Source organism: Nansenia antarctica (assembly GCF_963989245.1).
Source record: "Nansenia antarctica genome assembly, chromosome: 1".
Lineage (NCBI taxonomy): Eukaryota > Metazoa > Chordata > Actinopteri > Argentiniformes > Microstomatidae > Nansenia > Nansenia antarctica.
The window spans coordinates 8,670,019-8,697,003 of record NC_137674.1 but is presented as its reverse complement, the minus strand read 5'-3'; the positions used below and the strand labels follow the sequence as shown (position 1 = coordinate 8,697,003).

Here is a 26,985-nt window from a genome sequence, read left to right as displayed (position 1 = left end):
TGCACATCTGAAATAAAATAAAAACTAGGCTACTTGCATAGCTTTTTTTTCACCATTTGTAGGTCTGTGTTTCTGTGCAGTGTGACGCATGTAGAGATACAGTCATACTGTAGGTGTTGTCCCAAGATGGATCGTGACATGTTTTAACATGAACCCTCCACCTCGACCATAGGATTATACTGTAGCTATGTAAACCAAGAGTGTTATCTGTAGAGTCAGATGAACGGTCTTGTCTGATATAATATACAACACCTCAGGTGTGAGTTGCCTTTATTCTTTTAAAACATTTAACCTCGTTTTCCCCCCCCATGTAGTGTCTGATTGCTCAGGTTTTATTTCGGGGGTTTTCCCTGTCTATGCTTGTCAAATTGGCATCGGCCTCAGGCAGCCTATTCGTGATATTCCCCACCCTAATGTTTCTTATTAGTTAGTGCTCAGCCTTTATTACAACAAAAGAGCAAGCCTGGGGTTCATATCGCGCACAATATGATAATTTGTCCAATATGATAATTTGTCTTTTGTCTGCATTTTTCTAAATAATGTAGTGTATTCCTTACTCCTCATCATATGTTTATAAGATGTAGACTAGGCCTAGCACTTGTTGCAGTAGGCTATGTCATGCTTGGTGGCTTAGCTTAATTGAATATTAATGCATTAGACTCTGCTGCCTGATAACCATGCTGGAGCCTGGATGAGCTCGACTGATTCATTTGGCTCATGTGTGCATACACAAGCGACATGCATAAAGTAGGCCTTTATCCTCGTCATTACTGGAGACATTGCAACTCAATTGAGATGGTATAGGAAAATTCCATCACAAATGAAAGGAAATCTCATGTTGACACCCAGGTTACAGAAATAGCCTATTCAAACACAACGACAAATAATACACAAAGGCTAGGCTTCGCTCTCTGAGAGAGGTAGTTAGGGAGGGGGGAAATCTAAAGGCTTCAGTGGTCTTTGTGATCATAATAACCCTCTACCCTGTTAGCCTGTTTCCTGTGTTTTGTAAACAACCCCAATCACTTGCAGTCCACCATTTGAATCTTGCCTTCCCTTTCTAATATGCAGTCCTACGAAAGAGCACAAAGTCATCATGTTAACAATATTGTGTCCCAAGTCTGCTTTCATAGGCAGTGACATGGCACCATCAGCTCTGAGAGGGCGGATAATTTATTCATTTCTCACATGGGTAATTTAGAGGGCTTCTGGGTGATTTGCAATGCCAATTTCTTTGCAGCTCCATTGCTCAGAATCTGCTGTAGGCCCCAACTGTGTGTGAGACCAAATTCTCTGTCCTTAAGCTTTGCATAAGTCAAGAGCTAAACATATTTAATTGGGTTAAAAGACATGTAAGCATGTATATTTCTATCATTGTTTAGTAGTGGATATTGTATTTCAGGGCTATTTGTGCGTAATGATTCATTGCCTTTCCCCCTTACTATTTCACTCTCTCTATGTTTGGCTGACCTGCCAGCCAATAAGGGAAGATGTGTTATTTACAGCACAGGGTTCTACTTGAGCAAAGCACCCTCCTGGGGTCTCAGTTGGATTTAGAGGTTCAGTGCTGCTGGTTATTGAAACACCCAAGAAGAATGATTGCGTTGTTTGCAGTTGTCTGGGCGTGTTGTGTGTTCGCAAACATGCTCGACTGAAGTTCATTTGAATTGTTAATGCCTCAAGGTTGTTTCCTTAATTATTCCCAGTGTGAGATGAATTCATTGGGGTCAGTTGACTAACATTAATGCTGTTTGCCTTTACAGACATGTCCCAGATGATGTAAACCATCTCTACCTCTGAAGCCCAAGATGAGTGAGGTCCAGGCCACATTGGAGTTCTCTGTGGAGCTCCACAAGTTCTACAATGTGGACCTGTTCCAAAGAGGGTGAGTATCTGTCTCTTTCAGTACTCCCCAGATTGTCAACCCTCTCTGACTCTTTTATCAAGCACATCAATCGGTTCATTGATATTAACATTTTTAAATTTTTGGCATTCAGCAGACGCCTTATTCCAAAGCAACTTACAATCAACGTTTGACTAAGCAAGTGAATCGTCAATCCACCAGTTGTAGCAGGAAGAGTGATCTAGCTCAGGGCAGCATCACCAATGACGAGAGACCTTGATCAAATTGCATAGGTTAATATGGCAATTTAATATTGCAGTTGGATTTCTCAATGCAAATCATGCGCAATGCCTAATCAAGTGTATGAGGCTGATTCCTCACGTTGATCATAACGGATCAGAATCCTATCCTAATGGGACACCATAGCCACATCGTTAACATTTTAATTGAGGTGGATGTTAAATGTGAGAGGCCCTCTGTGATTGATCACATTAAGATATGATCTTGTACATCTGTCCAACATTATGTGGACCGAAGCTTTCATCCTTAGTTGACCGTAGCTCCATATTGAATGGGATGGAATGGAATGTTGACGATGGTTTGATGTCAAGATAGTATGTTAGTGGTAATGTCGTGCAGCTAAAGAATTTAGTCTTAAACTAATCTGCATGCCAACAGCCAGAATAGATCTAAAAGGCCTAATGATTCTGAAATTAAATGTGCCAGTCCTACTTTGAAATTAAGTTATCTGTTGAATTGCCACTGGTACAGTATACCTCTTCGAACTACTTTCTTGAGGCAGTTACGTTGTGCGTGCGTGCGTGCGTGCGTGCGTGCGTGCCTGTGCTAGTTTGTGTGATTGAGAGGGAGTGAGAGTTATTGATTAGGCCTGTCATCCCCACCAGTTTCCTTACACTGAAGGTGGGCCAATTTCCTGGGGGGATCATTTGAGTAAGTTCTATGTGGAATTTAGGCTACCAGCTTTGGTTATAGTAACAAGTCCATGCCTTGATTGTTGTTGATGTGTCCTCTATCAAGGCCGTAACATTAACAGTGGAGGAGATTCCTCTATTTTGGACAGCCTATTTATCATTTAGCCTAATCAAATGCTCCTAACGATGTGTGCGTGGGAAGGCCTCCATCTGAACACAGTCTCAGAAACCTCAGGGGTTCTTCACCATCAAATAGTTAGTTTACAAAGATCTGTATCTCAAAGGCTTGACTCTATTTGAAGGAACTCTATTTGTAGACATTTTAAGCAGAGAGGGTTTGCTATGTTGAGTTGGGTTGCCATGTGCACAGGGCCAGCAAAATAAATAACTTGTGTGTGGTTTTGAGGCTTTGCTTAGTCTATTGATAATTCTCATGACCTACGCTGTTGTTGAGTGTAGGGAGGGCATATTCTGGGCTTGCTATGTTAATAAACTGGGTCTTTGCCAAGCTAGAGTGTTAACTGTGTTATCTACATCCTCTATACCATGTAGTAAGGCACGGTATTGTTTGCAGAGTACTGGGTGTGAAAAACACTTCACTCACTATCTCCATTTACATTTTTGGCATTTAGCAGACGCCTTATTCCAAAGCGACGTACAATTGATATATTTGACTAAGCAAGTGAATCATCAATTCACCAGTCGTAGCAGGAAAAGTAATCTAGCTCAGGCCAGGGGCCATTGGCAGTCGTTGTGATAGTTTTTAGTTTTTTTTACACAGGAGAAACAGTACAAAGAAGTAGAAATCTTAGGAGACCCAGTATAGGGGGAAGCAGGTGTCTCAGGAGCCTCAGTGCTGGGGGGTAGTAGATGTAAGAGCAATTAAGGTGTAGCCTGATGAGATGCAGATGCAGCTCTGCAGTTCTGACAGACGTGGGAAGCTCATTCCACCAGCGGGGAGCCAGTATAGTGAAGAGACGTGACTGGGCAGCGTGACTGCCGTGTTGGCGTAGAGGTGGTGGGGCCAGTCGGCCAGCAGAGGTGGAGGAGCGGACTGAACGGGCTGATGTTTGGTGGGGTTGACCATTGCCTGCAGGTAGGCTGGGGCTGTCCCTTTTGCTGCTAGCACCAGGGTCTTGAATCTGATGCGAGCTGCTATCGGGAGCCGGTGCGTGAGAAAATTTGGGGAGGTTGAACACCAGACGGGCAGCAGCAGCGAGACATGCAGAGACATGTATTATTGCCCAATATGATGCAATGATTATTGCCCAATATGTAGGTCAGAGGGGTGGAAGGACAGGAAGAGTTGAGTGTCTTCTGCGTAGCTGTGGTAGGAGAACCCATGTGAGGAGATTACCGATCCAAGAGACTTGGTATAGAGGGAGAACAGTAGTGGCCCTAGGACAGAGCCCTGGGGTACCCCAGTGGTTAGAGTTTGTGGGGAAGACAACGAGATTCTCTCCAAGTCACCTGGTAGGAGCAACCCGCCTGGTAGGAAGCAAACCAGGAGTGTGCGGTGCCAGAGATGCCCAGTTCTGAGAGGATGGAGAGAAGAAGAAAAAAATAATGAAAGAGAAGATACTTAGTATTCTTAGTGTCCTGGCCTTCCTCTCAGGCCTTCCTCGATGGACTCCCACAGATAGACTCCCTTGTGTTATTGGCACGAGTGTTGACTCCCACAGATAGACTCCCTTGTGTTATTGGCACGAGTGTTGATTCCCACAGATAGACTACCTTGTCTTATTGACAGGAGTCTTGATTCCCACAGATAGACTACCTTGTCTTCTTGGCAGGAGTCTTTGTGTCAGGAGGCTGTCACCTCTGGGCGTCTGGATTTTAATGGAGATTTCAGAAAAAGCTGAAGACTGGTCGGCTTGCAGCCCTGTAGCACCCTATAATGTAATAATTTCCTGATAATGTAATAACACCTTATAATGTAATAAAATGTCCACTTAACTCCATCGAAAATGTAATGAAACCCAATAATGTAATAATTGACTAATAATGTAATAAAATAACCTGACTGATATTGTAATAACATTTTTACTGATAATGTAATACCTTATTACATTATTGCGAATTTATGACACTTTCAGGTGGGTCTTTTTTTTTTTTTTACTGATAATGTAATACTTGACAGATAATGTAATATTATGTTCATTTTCAATCCAGAGTTCTACATTTTGTTTTTTTAAGAATCTAAGACTGTTGTATACACTGGATTTAAGAATCTAAGAATCTTATTTACACTGGATTTGAAATAACAGAATGACTACTGGGTTAAATGACAGACTTGCATATGTGCAGATTACTCAGGGACATGAACAAAACCTTTGGTAACTCTTCATTTGAGGAGGGTATACAGTGGGTGCGGAAAGTATTCAGACCCCTTCAGTTTTTCCACATTTTGTTGTATTATAGCCTCAATTTAAAATGGATTAAATAAAAAAATAATTTGCCATCAATCCACACACAATACCCCAGAATCACAACAGGAAATCTGTTTTTTTTAAATGTTAGTAAACTTTTTAAAATTGAAATACTAGAAAACCCCCATGTACAAAGTATTCAGACCCTTTGCTATGACACTCTTAAAATGAGCTAAAATGCAAAAATGTCATCAACAAATGACTCCATAAGTTGAATTGAGTCCATCTTAATGCAAGAACAATAGTTTGTGTCATTTTGGAATGAACATATTTGTTTTTATAGGGTTTCTAATTTGCATAGGAGTCAATGAGACGCTGTGTAGATTAGGTTGCCATAAAACATTGAGAAAACGGAGAGTAACAAAACTGCTCAGGAATGTGACCCTGAGGCCTGGGGAGACTTACAAAAATCTACAAAGTTGAATGGTGGAGAGGAAAAAGCACAGCCGATGGGACAACATCATGCCAGTCACTCTACAAAATTGGTCTACAACCAAGTGGCCAAAAAGAATCCCTTAATGTAAAAAAATGATATCCATAATTGTGTTTGCAACAATGAATTCAAGTGATACAGCAAAGAAAGTTGCAGGAAATGTGTTTATTTGGTTTTACTACAAAGCATTACGTTTAGTACAATTTTGTAGATTTTTTGATTTCATGTTGTGATTCTGGGGTATTGTGTGTAGTTGGGGGCCATAGGGATATTTTTGTGCAAATTTGTGCAAAAGCACCCAATTTGGCCCAGATGTAGCTCAGAGTATGCTCTAATGATTTAGCCTGGGCGCCCGAGCCAACGACCGCCATGGCGACCAAATCAATATGGCCGCCCTCTGAAAAAGGTTTCGGCTATAACTTTTGAACCAAATGAACTAGAAATGCAAGCCTGGTGTCTATTTTATGTTTTTTTACTATTAGAAACACATTAGAATGCTTATATTCATGATTGGGTGTGTCTGGACCCCTAATTTGCATAATGCAATTTTTTAGTTTTGTTTGGCTTTTGGGTCAGGTCGATTGGCAAATGTCAATGTCCTTGCTGTGACGTATTGCGTCGGTCTTGCAGGTGTGATGGGTGCCGCCAAATGCATTGTACTTCTGACATTGACATTCTCGGTTGCAGGTTGGCATCTTCTGTATTAGCTGCACAGGGTTTGAGGAACTCTGGACCATGGAGGACGATATCATTGAACACTCGTAAGGGTTCAGCAACAGATGTTGTGAGACAGTTGGACAGGAAGGAGCCGTCAAATGTGTGGCCTCGTTGTAAGCAGTACTTGTGTAAAACCAAGGCAGCCCTCATCAACAGAATTGCCTCATCCTGAGCCAATTGTTCCTCTTAGCCACTTGTTCCTTGTTTGCAATGTAGGTTTCCCTCCCCTTTCTGGTGTTCACTCTATTCAGGCAGACAGCTGAGGAGATGTTGCTTGCATGTTGTTGTGTGGGATTCATAATCAGACACAAACACCTGCGTTCTTCTTTCATAAGGTTCCTGTAGAGTTGCCGTAATAGGAGATTGTGAAGGAGGATCGGAATCCTCAACCAGAGCAACAATTTGTGCAATAGTTAGATGGTCAAAGGTTGTACCCCACTCACTGGTAGATGCTTCCCCTTCTGACACCCTGGCCTGGCAGTGTCATGAGATGCTTGCCGTTTTGCTGCATATCGCAACATGAGATAACATTTGGCATGTAGTACACACCTGCTGCATGCACATCGGAATTGATATTATATTGATATCATATTGATTTGGCTGCCATGGCGACCCCAGTAGTCGCTGGCTCGGGCGCCCTGGCTAAATCATTAGAGCATACTCTGAGCTACATCTGGGCCAAATTTGGTGCTTTTGCACAAATTTGCACGAACATAGCCTCATATAGCCCTAAGGCCCCCAACTAGTGTGGATTGATGGCAAATAATTTTAATTGAATCCATTTTAAATTGATTCTATAATACAACAAAATGTGGAAAAACTGAAGGGGTCTGAATACTTTCCGCACCCACTGTACATATGCATTCATTCATTCAACACCTACATACACACTTACATGACACCTGACACAAACATAGGCCTACATATCCACTCATACATTGTTATTATATCACTTTCATCATCTTCCTCTGCATATGCAAGTCTGTAATTTAACCCAGTAGTCATTCTGTTATTTCAAATCCAGTGTAAATAAGATTCTTAGATTCTTAAATCCAGTGTATACAACAGTCTTAGATTCTTAAAAAACTAAATGTAGAACTCTGGATTGAAAATGAACATAATATTACATTATCTGTCAAGTATTACATTATCAGTTTAAAAAATAAAAAAAGACCCACCTGAAAGTGTAATAAATTCCCAATAATGTAATAAGGTATTACATTATCAGTAAAAATGTTATTACAATATCAGTCAGGTTATTTTATTACATTATTGGTCAATTATTACATTATTGGGTTTTATTACATTTTCTATGGAGTTAAGTGTACATTTTATTACATTATCAGGTGTTATTACATTATCAGGAAATTATTACATTATAGGGTGCTACAAGCCCCTCCCAACTAATGATCACTTAAAGACCGGACAGGTGTACTCACTTAGTCCAAATGTATGACACTATGGCACTATGGCACTAGCTTTAATAGCTGGAGAGGTGTAGAAACTCCTCCCAGTGCAAATTGGCGGTTATTAGGCTTCAAACACAAGTGGAACAGAGATGTGATGCCCGTGCTGTACAAAGCATTCCATATGGTCGTTCACAGAGCAAAATGCTGGCTGTGGACAAACAGGCTTTTCCAGGGTTTGAGCCTAGACTGTGCCATTAAGAGATCATGACAATCATTGTCTGACTGATTTCACAATTGATTTGGAAAATTATGGCTGTACTATAAAACTCTTGGATGGTATGTTCACACAATTCCCCTCGTACACATTTTTCTATGTTCCCTCATCTGAGTTCCCAGGATGCCTTGTTGCTTCCTGCTCCACAGTGGTATTCCTGCCAGTGTATTGTATCCTAGCGGTCTGAGCACCCCTATGCACTGCTGTACTGTAGGTCTATATCCTCCTAAAAGGCTGTCATCCTAGTCTATTTTGGTCCGTCTGTTTTCCTTCCGTGGAAACATATGGCATGTCAGGAAACACACATGGGACATGGTTGTGGGACACACTTGCACAACAACCTCTAATTCACCTTTTCCACTAAGGCAGTTTGAGGACGGGTTCGGAGCCGGTGCCTAATCTCGAACCAGTTCTTCACACTTTGACAGCAAATGAACCGTCTCTCGGCCAGGAAAACTGGTTCCCGAGTGGCACAAACACTTAGCCGGTCTAGAACAAAGAACCGCTTGCGTCAGGAGCTGGGGGCAGGATTATCAAAGATAGAAATCGGTGCATCTTTAATTTATTAGATTTGATTAACTGCAATGTGATCGATGGCAAAGGCTAACATTAACAACTTACGTTCAGTGTTAATAATGATAAATAAAACGTGTTAGATAGTTACCTTTCTTCTTCTTCTTCTTCTTCTTTCAACTACAAACTGGCACTAGCACCAGCCCAGAACTAGAACTAGGTTAACGTTAGTGGAAAGGAGGTATTAGTGGCATTAGATGTCGCACAATGTATCTGGCAGCAGGGGAAGGAAAGAGCTGGAGGAAGGATCTCAAAGTGTCAGTATCAGTTCTGTCAGGTTTACCACAAGAGTGAGTGTGAATGAGAGTGTTTATTATTAATTCATGAAAGTTCAAGGTTTGTTTTACAAGCCTTTAGTGACCTGTGCACAGTTTGTCTCTTCCTGGCCTGGATAGCGCAAAGCCATTTATTCTTACCATGCGTAAGTAATGGGACAGTGAAGCATTGTTTCTTCTTTTGGCTGTACAATGTGGTCCTCTGTGGCTCAGTTGGGGCTAACAACGCTTAGGTTGTGGGTTTGATTCCTGCTGGGACCATATATACTGAAAATGTAAGTTGGCGTGGATAAAAGCGTCAGCTAAACGGTGTATATTACTCCAGTAATCCATGATGAGACAGATTTATCAAATGTCCAAATGAAGTACACTCATGTTTAGTTTTGGTCAACAATCCTTTTTGTGCAATAACTGCCTGAAGTCTGTGACCCATTGTCCCCACTGTGTCTTTTCCGGTCATGCTCTACCAGGCCTGTACTGCAGCCAGTTGTTGTTTGTTTTGATGTATTTTTGCTTAACGTTTTATCATCAGGAAATTATATGCACGTTTAATTGGATTGACTATCCAATGAATTGGATGATTTGGAGGCATTTGCTTGTACTTGAGCAGACAAGATGTACACTTCTGTTTCATACATTCTGTTACTGCCCTCAGCAGTTGCATCACCAGTTATGACACGTTAGCCGGTTCTAGTGACAGCTAAACTTTCCACTGGCAATCACTCTGTTACTATACATAATAATATTCATCTTATCTGTCCACAAGACCTTTTTCCAGACCTCTGCGGGCTAGGTACTTTTTTTTTGCAAACTGTAAGTGACTATAAGGTTTGAGGATAACTAGTGCTGGTGACGTATTCTGCGGATGGTAGTCTCTGACACGTTCATACCTCCTGGAGGGTGTTCTGATCTGTGGTGTGTTCTTTCTTAGTTTTGGTGAGCGTTCTTCTGTCGTCCACTGTAGAAGTCTGCCTTGCCTACCAGCCTGTTGGCTATATGTTTCTGACTTTTTTTCTTCTTTTTTTTAAGCCTTCAATGGCTTCTTTGACTTTCGTTGACACCGCTTTGTCCTTATGTTGACACCAATGGCAGACTCCAAAGGCAAATGCAAAGTCTAGACTCAATACTAGACATTTACAGCTCTCTTAAGGCCAATGCACACGGCGTGCGATTTTGTTGCACCGCGAAATTCGATTCCATTGTTTTGAATGAGACAATGCACACGGCGTGCGATGCGATATTGTCGCACGACAACATTCGATTCTCAATTCACACCACCGAAGTCAACAACACAGCCCATCTCATATGGAATTACAAGACACCTACTGTATATTACATAATAATAACAATCGAGCATGTAAGCACAATATGCCCAGTTGTGTCTTGTAGAAATTGTGGAAGCAAGGCAAGCAATATTGGTAGAGCCTATAGTAATCAGCCTGCCTGGTCCGACTTCGGTGGTGTGAATTGAGAATCGAATGTTGTCGTGCGACAAAATCGCACGCCGTGTGCATTGGCCTTTATGCCTGCACAAATGATGTCACAGAAGCGGAACACACCTGACCAGAAACACCTGTCAAGCCAATTGTCCCAAAAGAAGAGAAAACGCTTCACTCTCCCATTACTTACGCAGGGCACAGTATACGCCATTTAGCTGATGCTTTCATCCAAAGCGACTTACATTGCAATGAGCGCATACATTTTTTTCAGTGTATGTTGTCCCAGTGGGGCCATAGACATTGTCAGATTTTTGTATTGTGTTTTTAATCCATGTTCATATTTTCACCAGCACATCCTTGTGATCCATGTTTTTACCCTGTTGCTTTTTGTGTGTTTTCACAGATTCTACCAGATCCGCACCAGTATGCGAGTGCCAACACGGGTCCCACACAAAGTGGAAGCCAGTTTACTTCACCCAGCAGGTTAGTCACCTCCATTATGGTCAGCTGAGATTGACACTGTCAGCAGGGCTCTTTCAAGTTGCACCTGACCCCCATAAAAGCTAATGTGGTGCACATATTGGCATATGTTTGTTATTGTTTGTTTGTATTTTTGAGTGTCAAAATGGTGTGAATTGGGTGAATGATGGGTCTTGCCATAAAGATGGGACATTTATGAAATTACACTGATTGGCAACATTTTTAAGAAACTACGGTGAAAGATGCGTCTTGCTGTAGAGATTGTTTCAAGGAGTTTCAAAGTGATGTGATTTAAACCGGTCACAATAGGGTGGAGAGCTAGGACTGTAGCCTGTGTCCATCTGATTTGTTTTTCAATCCACGCCTCCTGCATTGGGGCTGTTTCCAGTAGATCTGTTTCTCCAGTTGTTTTCAATGGGAAGGACATGTTTTGCGCACTCCTCCACCAAAATGCTGCCCCTCCTGCTGTTTTTAGCTCCGGGCGCTCTCATATTGAATTGTGTTAACAGTTTGGAATGGAGGGCAGCGCATCAATGTCACTTTGTGCCAAGAAACTAATCAAATTGACGGAGAGTTGGGACAAACAAAAATGCCACAACAAGATGGCGGCTACTTCAGTAGAAAATGAAGATGTCTTTCACTACAATTCCTGATATACACTCTTTTTGTATGAAACGAACACGCTCTAAAAGTATTTTACCCCCTCTTGCTAGCAAGCTACACTGGTACTAGCATAGAAATGCCGATGAAGTTTGTGTTAGCATAATCACTAATCATTGCTACCTACCTTGCCAGCTAAAGCACCATATCAGGTAGCCTAGCAAGAACAGTCTGCTTTGAAGGCCGTTGTTTCATGTACATAAGTGGTGCACCTCATTTTTTTTTTTCGCGCAAATGCGAGTTTGGTTTAACCAGTCCCCATGTAGGCATATAGCCTAAGGAATTTGGAGATAATGTTTTCAGAAAAAAGCTGTAAGAAACAACACTGATAATGAATCAAATAAGCACTACTGGTTCCGCAAACCTTCCGCTCTGGCCACGAATGCAGCTGCAGGCCTGTAGCCTACATATCTTGTGAGTGATGACTGTTACGCAGCCTAATTTCATACCGAAACTTGGCCTATATCAATACGCAAACCAGAGTCGTGTAGGCCTAACCTTGGTTCATAGGCAGTCGCATTTGTTACAAAATAATTAGCACGTTTTTTTGTCTTATCTAACGGTTTTGAGAATAATATTTGGAGAAATCTGGAAGAAGAGAGCTCCTCAGTGTTCCAGATCGATACCCATTTTGACTGACGCACACTTGCGTAAAGGGATGATGAATGTGGATTTGGTCTCCTCGTTTATTTTGTTGGCCCGGACCTGGCAGGGCCTGGTTGATCTCACAAACCCCCCCCCCCTTGTTCTCCAGCGCTCCTCTGAGGCTTGGCACATACAGCTCATCCCTGCACAGCTCCAGGCCACACAAAGCACTCCATTCTGGACCGCACACAACAAAGTCCAAAGTCCAGTCACAATGAGGATCAAGAGGGACAAATGTGGATGCGATTGTTATATGCACCAATTTGTTCTGTTATGTGTCTGATATGACAATGAGAGTGTCAGCTCTATACTAATAAAGGGAATTTTACATGATCAATGTCACCTTCACGTTTCAACCCAGAGATCCTCAAATATACATGATTGGACTTCCATGATCATGTCTAACAAAACACCCCCCCACCACCACCATGTCTCCATATCTTCTCTTCAGGCTCAGATCTGGCCTTCCCAGCCTCTGTCCAAGACGATGTCATCTGCAGCAAAACCTTTCAGATCCTTTATAAGAACGAGGAGGTGGTGGTCAACGACGTCCTCGTGTTCAAAGTGATGATGCTGTTAGACGAGAAGAGGGTAAGTAAGGGGACCGTGTCCTGGTGTTGTCCTCCTTGTTGGAGACCTTGTTTTGTAACGGTGGCTAAAAAAAACGGTGTTTCTCTCGCTGTAGCTTTTTCGTCCCATGTAATTGTTTCCCCTGGTTTTGACCATTTCAGGTGGAAGAATCTCTTAACGACATGGATTTCCAGCTCTCTTTGGATTTGTACTTCACAGACGGCGACTACTCGTAGGTGTCATGGTGGAAGGCTGTGCTCGTTCTATTATTAGATATCACATGGCTCGTGTCCTAATAACATAATCATTTCAGAATTGTTTGATGATAGATTTTTTTTTATAGCCAGTGTTTTCAGTAGTGTGGTAAGGTTGTGACTATCAGTATTAATCACTTTGCCATGCCCATGTTTTCCTCCTCAGTCCAGAGGACCCAAGCACTCTCCAGAATATCAGCAGCCGCACCCTCCGATTGCACTTTAGCCTTCACAGAGGCATCCACCAGCACATCAATGTCATGTTTGACTACTTCCACCTGTCTGTCATGTCCATGGCCATCCACGCCTCCCTGGCGGCTCTCCATCAGCCCCTCATCAGGTCAGCTCACTGACAACACAGAGCCTCACAATGACCCCTGAATACAACAAGCATGTGCGTGGTCCCTCTCAACGACTCTCATGTGTGTTCTCTATTGCTGTTTGGTCTTTAGTTTCCCACGACCAGTGAAGAACACCTGGCTGAACCGCAACGCCCCAGCGCAAAGCAAAGACTCGGTCATCCCGCCCCTGGAGAATGTGGTGTTCGGCAGCAGCTACGTCAAGCAGGTGTCCCCAGATGTAAGCCTAGTCAACCTCATCCTGCAGGTCAAGATTGCTCTGGGAATCACCTTTCTGCAGACCTTCCTAGCCAGGCACGAGGCACATCTAAAGGATGTGAAATGCAAGCAGCAGATCATGTGACCGTTATATATATGAATGACCCGGTTATATCAGGACAGATTGTTTAAATAGAGCAGGGTATTAAACGCAAATAACCGGCAAGCAATGGGGGGGGGGAGAGTTATATTTGGAGAGATTAGGAAGAGATGGATTTGAAAATGGATTGAGAACCTGACATGTTCTGGTCAAACGTTTCTTGCTTGTTTGATATCAAATGAATGCAGCTAGATAGCTTAGACGTACACGCCTACTAGTTTCAGGCAGGACAGCATGTCACATCACTTTCATGTGATGATGTGGGAGGTGGTTGGCCGATGGGGAAGAAGGAGAGAAACCGAGCCATTAGAGAGACTGTTGTTCGATTTGGCCACAAGTAATTGGCCACGGCCAACATGAAGAAGGCTGGCTTGAGCTGCCAGTGAGATGGATAGTCCTGGATGCTACAGGCCCACTGAAGCAGAACAGTAACAACGCTCCTCATCACTCTGCCATGCAGCACTAATGGGCAGCTCAGACGAGACAATCCATCGACCGCTCCTCATTTCAGCATGACTCCAATACGCAATTTATATGCCCAGCTTTGCAGGAGACAGTTCAGAAAAAACGCTGATATTAGTGATGTGTTGAATTTCCCCAGATATGAATATTATCCGTCATTAGTAAAGGATTGATGGCAGCTGCTGGATTGAAAAAATCAGGTGTAGTGCTGAGGCACAAATATGTACATTTCAAGCCTGCAAACTGCGACACTTTAAATGAATGTGCAATATGACAACCCTAGTCGTTTTATCTGTACAGTATAGTATAGTGGATAGTGTACATAGCCTTTATTTATGTAAACCAGCTCCTTTCCCTTCTTGTTCTTTTTTAGTTTTTTTTTTTCTTTCCTAGCACCAGGGGAGCCACCCCTCCTAAATTTCGTTGTTTGGTACCTGTACTATAGCAATGACAATAAAGACCATTCATTCATTCATTCATTCAACCCAACCTGCTCAGGTTTCCAATCCTGAGGCAATTCAAAAATAGCAATTAAAATCTTAGATAACCACGAAACAAGTTTTTCCCCGGTAAACTCAGACTACCTTGTCACAGCCCTCCCCAACCACATCAGACAGGCCAACACCCTGGCAACATTTAAACAGGCCCTCAAAACCCACCTCTTCAAGCTTGCCATCACCAGTTAACCCTCTCCCCCTCCCCTTCCCATGTGTCCCCAGCACTACATTAATTAGGCCTCTATACTTTCTTTTATTTTTATTTTTTTTATTTTTATTATTACTACTCGATCTTTTCAGTTTGTTAAGTGTCTTTGAGTGTCTAGAAAAGTGCTATATAAGTCTAATGTATTATTATTATTATTATTATTATTATCATTATTATTATAGCAGAAACAAGGGCCTAATTCGTTCTCTTCACTGTGACCTTGGCTAACGTCTTGTGTCTCCCTCTGGCCTCTGGCTGTCCTCTAGGGCAGGACGTTCCTGGTGTCTGACCACTGCCTGCAGCACGCCTTCAGCCTCCACCAGAGCCTGTGTGCCAGTCTGCTGCTGGCCTACCAGGGCCTGTTTGACTATTTTACCTCTGTCAGCAAGGACCTACCCTCCTCCCACCGCATGGAGCTAGGTACGCTTCCCTACAGCAACATGCATTCCTCATTTATGGTTGTGGCCTTTCAAAATCTGGGTCTGTCTGCTTAATTGACTGCAGGGTTTGATTTAGATTGAACGATGTAATTTTATTTTATTTACTGCAGACCTCTAGATCATCCATGAGTGCACTCACATTTAGCACTTTTGTTTATATTCGTTGACATTTTATTTCACAAAGCTAGATTGATTATGCTTGTAACTGATGTGACGCTGTATTTCAAATTGTCTGTAGTTCATAATCATTATATTAATGTCTGCTCTTGAGGTCGTGAAATATGATTTAAGACTATGTTTTAAGTGTTTGTGTTCATGAACTAGCAATGGTACCATAGAATATGCATGTCATAACATTTGCCCCTACTCATTTCAACTCAGACCCTTCAGCTTTACTATAATGGAATTGATAGCTCACTTACTGTCCACCTTATATTCAATAACTTAGTATACTTACTACTTACGTAGGCCCAATCCCATTTCACCACTTAGCCCTTCCGTTTTGCTCGTTCACGTCTAGGGGTAGGGTGTACCGATTGTTGTTGGGATGGGGGGTAGGGTGAAGTGGTAGGGCTACATGGCCCTCCAAACTGAGTTTTTTCAGAGGCACAATGCAAATGCAAAATCTCCCAGAATGCCTTGCGAATCACCGGCAAGATAGTGGCGAATGTACAAGCAACAAAAGGACACCAACATTTTTTATTATTTTCTTTGTTAATAAGAAATAGAAATGATGATAACTATCATATTATCTTAGTTTTATGTCATTTCAATGTATTATAGGCCTTTTTTAAATAACAAACATAACAAAAAATATGACGCCCGAAAATTTACTTGGGTCCAGCAGCGAAGTTGTTGCATTTGTTACCGCTCCTCTAATATCAGTGCAGACTGGCAGGGTAGGAGCACGGGTTGCTAGCCTACAGAGCACCATTCTGTCATGAACTAATGAAGCATTGTTCTTTTTTATTTGATGACTTGTTTGATAGATTGATGGGGTGAAACTTGTCGAATCGCGAGTGTCTATGCTTTTCTATGGTACTAGTGATGACGTATCAGGGTCTTGACGGGTTGTCCCATTTCATAGGGGAAGATTTCAACCACTACCCCTTGTGACTCTTTTCTGAGGGGCAAGCCGAAAAGCGAGTGGCCCTCAAAAAGGAGGGGTAGGGGTAAAAATAAGAAATGGGATTGGGCCTTAGTGACACTGGTATAGGTTTACTAATTACCACTAACAATAGCTAACACTGAACTGAACACTGAACACTGAACTCGATAGTTAACACACTTGAACTAAAGCCAAACTCTAACAACAAACCTGCACACTCTCACCCTACTGGCTATGGTTTGGTTTGGTTCCATACAAACACTAATCCGCATGGACAGACACATGAATCCATCCTAGAGGACAAACTAAGAGGAAGGTTAAACATGCCTATATGTGCAATCCTACTAGCCAAGCCCAGCATGCAAGTCCTATATGAGCGAGTTCTCAGAAGACCCTATCCCCGAGGCCAAAGCGACGTCTATATAGGTATGTCCCCCCGACCCTTCCCTCAAATCAACCTGCTTTTTACTGTCATACTTTTTTTGGTTTCTACTCTTTTGTCTGTTTGTTTATTTCTTCGCACCTGGTCCCCCTCTCTATGGTCCACTTTTCACAACGAGTACTCGACTGCTCTGCTGTCATAGTCATCTGTCGTCTCTTCACACACTCAGCCTTTCCTCTCCCATCTCCAGATTTTACTATAGGCTTTAGTCTTGATAGTCTGATCTTTCTGTCACACAGTTCTAGCACCGATGACCAGGTCTGTCTATCTGCTCTCTTCAGCCTTCAGTGTCCTGTCATGTAAAATCTGATCTGATGTCTAATGATGCAGTTATTTTTCCAGCCTGTCATGCGGTCTTGACTGAAACCCAGATCTTTATTTTTTATTTTTTTTAGAGAGGACTTGTTTAATGATGTCCATCTTTTTTTTCCAGAGAAACTAGATGTAGAGGCCCGTCTAGCTGAGCTTTGTGATCAAGTCAAGGTACGATCTGATGCTAATAATGAATTCAAACTATTGGTATGGTTTGTGTACAGGGCAGGGTTTTTAACCCCTCGGTTTGACCCTGGGGTCTCCCACGTAGAAGACGTAAGCATCAACCATTAGGCCAGGAGGACATCCTCAAGGTCAATGGGTGACCGTTCGTTGAACTTCTGCAGTATGTCTCAGACAGGACTGCCTCATAACGACAGTGTGATTCCAAATCACATCTGCTACATTTGTAAAAAGGAGAATTGTCATTCCACACTGCCTGCATGCGCTCATAGAATATTGAGTGCCCTGAAATATTCATGACATTATGAAATATGCTTCACTGATTCTCCTGTGTCAGAAATTAAGTTGCAGATAAAATATCAAACTGTTGTTTTGCTCTATGTTTACAAATCATTTCTAATTGCTTGTTTATACTTGGATAGCTATGAGTAGTCCCTCGTCAATCAGATGAAGACTTGCTCTCTTTCTGTCACTTAAAAAAGACGTTGACCTAGTTTGAGCTGCTAAACTTAAAGTTGTTTACACTTAAAGCCATCTGCAGTTTCTATAATCTTGTCTACGCTTTACACTTAAATCAGACTTATTTTATGTGAATATGAAGATCATATCACAATCCCATCACAGTATTGTGCGTCCACATCTGCTTTTAAAAACGGGTCTCTTAACAGTCTTGCATGCCCACCTTGTCTGTATTTGTTTCTCCCCTCACTGTATTTAACAAGCTGTATGCGCTTTCAGTGGCCGGATTGCATCTAGACTGGATAAAAATCGGAATACTTTGTGGGCCTCTCCACCTCACGATGTGGTCAGTCAGATCCGATCACAACCAGGCCACATTGCAAACACGTTTGCGCAACCTACACAGTTGTATGTGATTATCTTATTCGAATGACAAAAGTCGGATTTAAGGGGCAAGTGTAGACGAGGCTTTAAAGGAGACCAATGTTCTTTTTCCACAAGTTAATGTAGGTCTCTGGGGTCATGTCATTGAAGTCTTTTGCTGAAAATACCACTCAAATTTTAATCAAAAGGCATTCTAGCATGCCTCTGTTTTGGTCCTTTTCTTGTTGGGCTGTTTCAAGGGTCGGGAAATCATCAGCGGTTTTCTGCCGATTCGCTGTGTGGCAGTGAAAAAACACACGGGTCCCGTGGGAATAGAATTAAAAACCAAACATCCCACGGTTCCCCACAAAATAAGGAATCCAAAACTATTTGAATGAAAACGATTGAACCTTGTATTCAAAAGTGACATGCGGATACACACAGGTCGGGAAATCTTCAGCTATTTTCTGTGGATTCGCTGTGTGGCAGTGCGGCGAAAAAACACATGGTTCCTGGGGGAATAGAATTAAAAAAACAAATATCCCAGTGTTCGCCAAAAACAAGGAATCCAAAAACCATTCACATGGAAACGATTCGAGTTTGAATGTAGCGAATGAATGAACGTGGGGGGGGGGGGGGAATATTCTATACAGCACCCAATTTAATAAGATATGTCAATACGCCTCGACTCCACTTTGACTCTCCCAGTGTGACGTAAGGCCGAGAGGCAAATATGAACGTCTTGTTGAATCGCACGTTTTCTGAAATACCCAGCCCACAAAAAAACGTAACAAATTGCTTTATTTAACAGTTTCTTTGTTAGTAGGGTCATCAGAAACCCAAATGTATAGCATACAATCACTGACATTTTTTTTTCCATAATAATATTTTTTTTTAAATAAACGTTTTTCATAATAATATTATAGGACCTTTAAGCAGAAGAGAATAGCACATCAAGGAAGAGGCATTTACATTACCCAACACCATGATGTGCACTCTAAATGCAGTGCTGACCTATTATGTTTAGTTTAAAAAACACTTACTTTTTGGCAGTTTGTTCAGTATCATTTGCACCAACTTGTGTCTCCCACTGTTCTATGTGTGTTATTTGTCACTGGGGCCCCCTGGTGGTTGACCCATGTTGTGTCTTGTGTTGCAGAAAGCAGAGAGTCCAGACGAGCTGGCGGAGTTGGTGAACATGAACCTGGCCCAGCTCTGCTCTCTGCTCATGGCCCTCTGGGGCCAGTTCCTGGAGGTGGTGTCCCTGCAGGAGAACGTCACCACCCTGCTGGCCATGGAGCACCACACACTCAGAGTGCGTATCTCTCCTCTTTTCACTCTACATTTTAATTTCTGGCCTGCCCTCTTATTTGAATGAAAAGGAAACATGCATTAATTGCATAGTTTGTGTTTTGCAGTTAGGCCTATACTCTACCACAGAAATAAAAAGGGATTCTTTAAGAAAATACCGTATTTTGTAGTTTTTGTCTGAGAAATAAAACTAATTGTGAGAAAATCGAATATCGAATTCTGTGTTGAGTGTATCGTTACATCTCTACTACTGATGGTTTGTTTGTTTTTGTCAGGAAGCTCTTTCAGAAATGAGAGACCTTCTAGGTATTTTGGTCAATTGCAGTATTAATTGAGTTGTGAGTTCATTGGCATTTGTTGTCATTGCAGGTGAGAAGATTTGCAGAGGCTTTCTTTTGTCTTGAACACCCAAGACAAACTGCACTGGCATATCAAGAGCTACAGTACGTTGCTGCTAAGCATGTTTATGCTCTTGGCGACTGAGTGGTGGTATGGCTTCAATTACCCATGTACAAAGCTAATTTCCTTTTCCTCATCTCATCAGTGCTCACAGCCACCAGCTGATGACCACAGCCATCAAAAGCTCCACCTACTTCCTGTCTCTGCCACCTCTTCCTGTGGAATGTGCAGACCTGGATGGGGACGTCAGCTCCCTGCCAATCATATTTGAGGACCGATACCTGGAGTCAATCACTGAAGGTCAGTTACACGAAAAGCTAATTAGAGACAGTTATGTTACGTCTACAAATATGACACATGCGTACAATCCCAACACATAGGTTTTGTGTCTTGTAATTGTTCCCCCTTGCTCTCTTTGACACTGCAGACCGTGATGGGCCATGGCTGGGCATGCACAACACTAGGAGAGGCTCGATGTCCAGTAAGACAGACAAACCCAGCTCTAAGGACTGCAGTGCTGCCGCTGGCTTCCCCAGCCCCAACCTTGAGCCCAGGCATGGAGCCATGGACACCACCTGGCCCGACGACTGCGAGCCGCCGCCCAAGTCCAAAGGCAAGTCGGTCAAACTGAAGAAAAACGCCAAAAGCGACAGTTCCAAGAAGCTGATCCGACAAGGCTCCAAAGACTCAGTGGTTCTGGTGGGCTACAAGAACCTCAAGGCCCCCCACGCGGAAGGCAGCACTAAACACAAAGAGGGCGAGGCTCCCCTCAATCAGAGGGAGGAGAGAGACGCCCTGCTGGGAGACTCCAGCAGTGATGTAAGGACTAGCTCCAAATCATGTAATGAGCCCACTACGACGACAACCACACATGCTGGACAACTACATGCTGTAGTAGACGCTTCTCTTGCAGACGACAACCTAACTGGCGTTGCTAGCCAAAAAGGTTACTTCACTAATCTTATGAGTTTGGACGCACAGAATAAGCCCCAGGCAGGTACTGGAGCGGTAGCCACAGATAGCCAGGTGAAGCACAAAAATGAACAGGTTGACCACTGCAGCCAAAAGCTGCCACCACCACCTGCTGGGCTCCGGCACATTGAAGTCAAACCCAGTAACAAGGACCCGTACCAAGGGGACAAGGTCACTGTCCTTCTTCCCTGTCGGACTGACGGTAATCCGAAGAGAGACATTCCTGAGATCACCCAGACGGACCTCTCTGACTCTAAACATCCTGCGGCAGACTCGGTGTTGGAGAGGTCTGGTAAGGAGGTGACCGAGCTGAGTCGACCAAGTCTGTTCCCGCTGCAGGTAAGGGGTGATTGTATCAGGCTCCCAGACGGGGGAGTCCCTTGTGCCTCCTCCCGGCTCTCTGACTCAGGCATCGAGAGCGAGCCTAGCTCCTTTGCTACGCAGCTGGCCCCGGGTCCTCAGTGTGGGGTAGGCTCGGCACGAGCTGAAACAGAGGGATGCCCCCAGCAAGCAGAGCATTCCCTCCTGAGCCCCACGCTGCGGCCAGTCCAGCCCAGCCTTGCCCGTAAGGGCGGCGGGGCGGTAGAGGGGCTCTACCCGGAGAGCACTAGTGGAGTCAGCGGCGTCCAGTCTTCGCTTACCTCCATCAACTCTCTGCCCTCGGATGACGAGGGAGAGGGCACATCCAGGGGCTCCAGTGGAGCGGAGACACAGGGTCCATGCAGGACTTCCAGTGTCCTGGTGCAGGAGCAGAGCTTGGTGTTCTCTGGAGTGTCAGACAGCCAACCACCACGCTGTCCCATGCCTAGTCAAACACACAACCCGGCGGTCCCTTTCAACGCCGCTGTTCCCAGGACCGCCTCAGAACTGGACAGTGGCCTCAGCTTGGCAGGTGTGTCTGAGCCTCTTCTCGAGGGAGCGGTGGGCCCCGGTACTGCCAGGGAGCCCCGTAGTGAACCCCAGACCGCCTGCCCCTCCAGTAACTCCGCCACCAGCAGCACAGACCTGGTGAAGCGCGGCCTGGTGGAGAACTACTTTGGATCGCGCTCCAGTACGGACGTGTCTGAGATCAGCCCTGTTGAGACCGCTGCGATCACACTGAGCATCCAGACTGGGCTGCCCGGTGAGGAACAAGAGGACGAGGAGGACAGTGAGATGATTGAGAACGGATATTATGAGGAAGGGGATGGCGCAGCGTTTGTGAATGGTGTTACTGAGGAGGAGATGGGTGTGGAGGGGGACGAAGGAGCACAGGGGAGGAGTTTACTATTTGAACAGCTTGAACAGCTTGCCCTGGAACACCTCCACCAACCGAGGGGTCTACCAGGCGCCCCCACCCTTTCTCCCCTGCCCTCCAGCGGCATGGGCTGTTCCCAGGCAAGGCCTCACTGCCCCACCGCCTCCACTTCATCTTGCCTGCGCTGGTATGAGAGTGCCCCGACACCACAAATGAAAACGTGAGTCGTTTTATGTCTCTACAAACCTGGCTCAATAGTCCTTCATTTGTGGCGTACACACTAGCCTGATTCATTGATTTCATGTTGCACACTCTGTAATGGACTCTTGTCTTTCTAGTAATACTTTGCTTGCTCTGTATTGTCATCATACAGATTTGTCCAGGCCAAAGAGGAGTTGAAACAGCTGAGGTTGCCAGGTTTCCTGTACAGTGAGATGGCAAACCTGGCCTCATCATTGCCCTACTTCAGCATGGAGGAGGACGAGAGCGGTGACGAGGGCATCCACCTTATAGTGTGTGTGCACGGCCTAGACGGTAATCAGAATAAATCGTTTTTCTCTCATCTTGTTATCTGTTTGTTATTCTCGTACAGTGCACCTTAGAGTTTAACCATGATCCATTTCTTGTATTGGAAATATATTGGATCTTTTTATAATGGGGAGCCAGTGGACTATTCAACTGTCTCACAGCCTGTCTGTCTGCCTGTCTCACAAATGCATCATCCACTCTGCATAAACTCTAGGTAACAGTGCAGACCTCAGGCTAGTGAAAACCTACCTGGAGCTAGGCCTGCCCGGAGCTCGTATAGACTTCCTCATGTCAGAGCGGAACCAGGTAACTGCCCTAAACCACAAGAACCCTATCTTCTTTGAAATTCACAGCTCACACAATCGGGACATTTTGTATTTGTATCGGTTTCAAATGAAAATGCCTGTAGTGATTGATCTGACTCTCCATGTTTTCACCACAGAATGACACCTTTGCTGATTTTGAGTCAATGACAGACCGACTGCTAGATGAAATAGTGCAGTACATCCAGATCTACAATCTTACTGTGTCTAAGATCAGGTGATTGGATTGTTCCTACCTGATATGATATGTACAATGCCTCCGTACTCGACCCCCACCGTATTTGGAATGATGTGACTCTGTAATTCCTGAGCGCTAGGGGTGGGCATCGACGATCGATAATTGATCGATAAGGATCTTAGTCGATCACAAAATAAAACATTTGGTCGATCACCCAAAAAAAAAAAATTTTTTTTTTTTTTTTTGTGATCGACCAAATGTTTTATTTTGTGATCGACCAAGATCCTTATCGATCAATTATCGATCGTCGATGCCCACCCCTACTGAGCGCTATAATGTCTGTTCTCAGCTTTGTGGGCCACTCCTTGGGGAACCTGATAGTTCGCTCGGTGCTGACCAGGCCCAGGTTTAAGTGCTACCTGAGTCGGCTGCACACCTTCCTTTCCCTGTCTGGACCTCACCTGGGCACCCTGTACAACAGCTCTGCTTTGGTCAACACAGGTGAGCCTCCATACCAGTAGAAATAGAATGGGTGGATGGGTTTTCACCTCTTTTGTTGGTCGATTAAACCACTTACACTCTTCTAACTCCTGTGCTTCACTCTCTCACAGGCCTGTGGTTCATGCAGAAGTGGAAGAAGTCAGGATCACTACTGCAGCTCACCTGCAGAGATCACTCTGATCCTCGTCAAACCTTCCTCTACAAGCTGAGCAAGAAATCTGGTGAGGGTTTTTGAATGAAGATACCGTAGTTGTTTATTTTCAGTGCTGTCTGTTGTCACATGTTTAACCCCTCTTATCAATCTGTATTCCAAGGTCTTCAGTTCTTCAAGAATGTGGTGCTGGTCGGCTCACTGCAAGACCGCTACGTGCCCTACCATTCTGCACGTATAGAGATGTGTAAAACAGCTGTAAAGGACAAACAGACAGGTGGAGGTTAAGGATTTATCAAATGTCGTCACAAACACATTCATGTTCAAGTGACTTTGTTTATTGTTGAATATGCAGCAGGTAAAAGACACCTGTCCTATAGCATATTGTGTTCACAAAACACTTGTCCAGCCTTGAACACCTGAAGCTGTCCTGTTGAAAGTCATCCTCCTGGTTCCACTCCCTCTCTCTCTCTCTCTCTCTCTCTCTCTCTCTCTCTCTCTCTCTCTCTCTCTCTCTCTCTCTCTCTCTCTCTCTCTCCCTCTCTCTCTCTCTGTCTCTCTCTCTCTCTCTCTGTCTCTCTCTCTCTCCCTCTCTCTCTCTCTCTCTCTCTCTCTCTCTCTCTCTCTCCCTCTCTCTGTCTCTCTCCCTCTCTCTGTCTCTCTCTCTCTCCCTCTCTCTCTCTCTCTCTCTCTCCCTCTCTCTCTCTCCCTCTCTCTCTCACCCTCTCTCTCTCTCTCTCCCTCTCTCTCTCTCCCTCTCTCTCTCTCTCTCTCTCTCTCTCTCTCTCTCTCTCTCTCTCTCAGGCCCTGTGTATGCTGAGATGATCGAGAACCTGCTGCTGCCTGTGCTTCAGAACAAAGACTGTAACCTGGTGCGCTATGATGTCATCCATGCTCTACCCAACACAGCCAACTCCCTCATTGGCCGGGCCGCCCACATTGCCGTCCTGGACTCTGAGATCTTCCTGGAGAAGTTCTTCCTGGTAGCAGGCCTCAAGTTCTTTCAGTAGGAGGATCCTCCCGTTCAGAAGTGGCTGGGAGGGGGAGAACATGGAGCTATTACCTCACTGCATCCAAAACCCAATTCTTCATATTGTATCTGGTTACTCAACATTTTTTTATGCATATGGTTCCATATGGAAGTTAAAGAAAATATCAGTGTTTTTTTTATGTTCCATGTTTTGTTTTGTTTTGTTTTTTTATCTTCTTTTTATCTTGTTGTTTTTGGTCTGTCAGTGGTTGGAGAGCTCCTCATTTTTATTTTTCTACTGACATTGTTAAACAATGAATTTAGTTGATTTTATTAATGTATTTGTTGTGGGAAAATCGATTTCCTCATGATATTGTAGTATGTTCAGTGTTATATATGTATAGATTTTGTTATAATTTACTGGTTTGTTAGACCGGTCATTCATCGAAACTATTGAAATGCCGAACTGGAAATGTAGCTGCTGAGAATGAAACTTTTCTTTTGTCGAGCTGACCCAGGTGACACATTTGCAAATGTTGTCCTCATCTTTTCACTAGATGCATTTTCTTAGCTGGAAAATCTAAAAGTTGCTCTGCATTCATTTGTATCACAACTGCATAAAAAGCTTTTGTACTGAGGATGGTCATTTTTACGATTTACATTTTTTTTTACTATCAGATCTTTTTTTTCTCCCATTTATAAAGGCTTCCGATGAAACAACATGGAAAGTTGATTGTAGCTAGGACAATGTAGCCTTGCACTTGGCTTTGGTTTTATACTGTATGCTGTTATTTGCCATTGCAGCATTGTGCACAACACTAACCCAGCCTGGTGTTGGGAGAACAGAGCCTTGCTTAAAGCATGAGAACAACAATTTATTACAATGGTTTAAATGTAAAGGTTAACTATTATAGCCAGATTAAAGGTGACTAAAGGCAATGGTCAGTAAGAATAGCACATATCTTTGTTACTCAGATGTATGGCTCATGGGAAGTATTGATATTTGATGTTAACATATCAATTTATTTATGGTTTTGAACAGAAACCTATTGTTTTAAATTTAAAAAATCTACTTCTCATTTCTTTGTTGACATGGTTTGTATCATTACACTCTTTACCATATATATATCATATCCTATATGTATTAAAAGTACATGTCTGTGTTTTTCTTTGTTCTTGCTATTTTGGACTTTTGGTCCAACTTTATCGCTTTTAAAAAAAAGTTTGTGCATTAGTTGTAATTTTACACATCTGCAACCAACATTCCGTGTAGAATGAAAAATGTGTTCTAGATCTCAAATGTATAGCTGAAATTCCTCCAGATGGCAGTGTTCCTAATTCTATGTGGATCACAGTTGGGGCAAATTCCTTCTCAATTCTATTGATTCAGTGTTCAAATTCCATTCAATTCAATTGACAATAGAATGTCAATAACACACTCAGCTGGATTAAATGGGGGACAGGGCTTCACCTCTTTTGTTTGTTAATGAACATATTTTTCAGAATATGATAATATGCCTGCGCTAAGAATACATATGAAATGATGAAGAAATTAAGTCGTCTGTTCTCCAACAGAAGATGGGGAGTGACTGCAGTTCTGACAGCCGTGGGAAGCTCATTCCACCAGCGGGGAGCGAGTACAGTGAAGAAACGTGACCGGCCATTGGCAGTCACAATGCTAGAAGAAGGATGACTTTTTCAATTATTATTTTTATTTTTATTTTTTTTAAGTATGTCAAAGGCTGTGAATAGGTGGAGGTCATGAACAGTCGATTCTAATTGTTTACCAATCATTATCCAATCAGGGCAGTGGTTTAAGGTGTCAACCTATAGGATTCATCAACCACTCCTTCATTCACCTAGAGACCAATTAACTCCCAGCTGTTTCCGGTGTCCCAGGTTTCAATTAGAGGCAGCTCTCGCCCTTCCTGACTTGTGTGTTGTTCTCCTCAGACCTCACTCCAAACTTAGCTTAGTTATTCTGTCTGTCATGAAAAACTATAACTTGTCAATAACATTCAGCCTTCAGTAAACAGACTATGGGGCTACTTCTGTTTGTCAGACATGGGGGAGACTACAAGAGGCATGAGAAGACATGAAAAGGCACGGAAAGCTAAGAAGTTAGCAGGTGTGCTGCTAACCAAAGGTCAGAGTTGTGTTTAGTTGAAGCCAACGGACGTTTTATCTCTCTGTTTGACTGTTAGGCTACTTGATTAGTTTACTTGATATATATCTGTTATTAGGCTACTTGATAATATATTGTGTATTGTTGGTATTCTATTCACTGCTCT

General features: G+C 43.3%; 1 protein-coding gene across 1 annotated transcript; it reads left to right on the top strand.

The window, feature by feature from the left end:
- Positions 1-1,788: 1,788 nt before the first annotated feature.
- Positions 1,789-25,700, top strand: fam135a (family with sequence similarity 135 member A). Its single transcript, XM_080537706.1, has 20 exons — positions 1,789-1,885; positions 10,728-10,807; positions 12,561-12,700; positions 12,841-12,911; positions 13,100-13,273; positions 13,386-13,512; positions 15,084-15,237; positions 16,714-16,791; positions 17,241-17,290; positions 19,284-19,439; positions 19,805-19,878; positions 19,980-20,134; positions 20,262-22,263; positions 22,417-22,577; positions 22,786-22,877; positions 23,014-23,111; positions 23,422-23,573; positions 23,684-23,794; positions 23,888-24,001; positions 24,529-25,700. Exons 1-20 carry the CDS (start codon positions 1,809-1,811, stop codon positions 24,732-24,734), a joined length of 4,272 nt encoding a protein of 1,423 aa, XP_080393832.1. The 5' UTR covers positions 1,789-1,808; the 3' UTR covers positions 24,735-25,700.
- The last annotated feature ends 1,285 nt before the right edge of the window (positions 25,701-26,985 follow it).

Coding starts and splice junctions, on each gene's coding strand:
- fam135a (XM_080537706.1), top strand. CDS start 1,809: ATGAGTGAGGTCCAGGCCACATTGGAGTTCTCTGTGGAGCTCCACAAG. Junction 16,792..17,240: donor CCAAAGCGACGTCTATATAG/GTATGTCCCCCC, acceptor TTTTTTTTCCAG/AGAAACTAGATGTAGAGGCC. Junction 23,112..23,421: donor CTTACTGTGTCTAAGATCAG/GTGATTGGATTG, acceptor GTCTGTTCTCAG/CTTTGTGGGCCACTCCTTGG.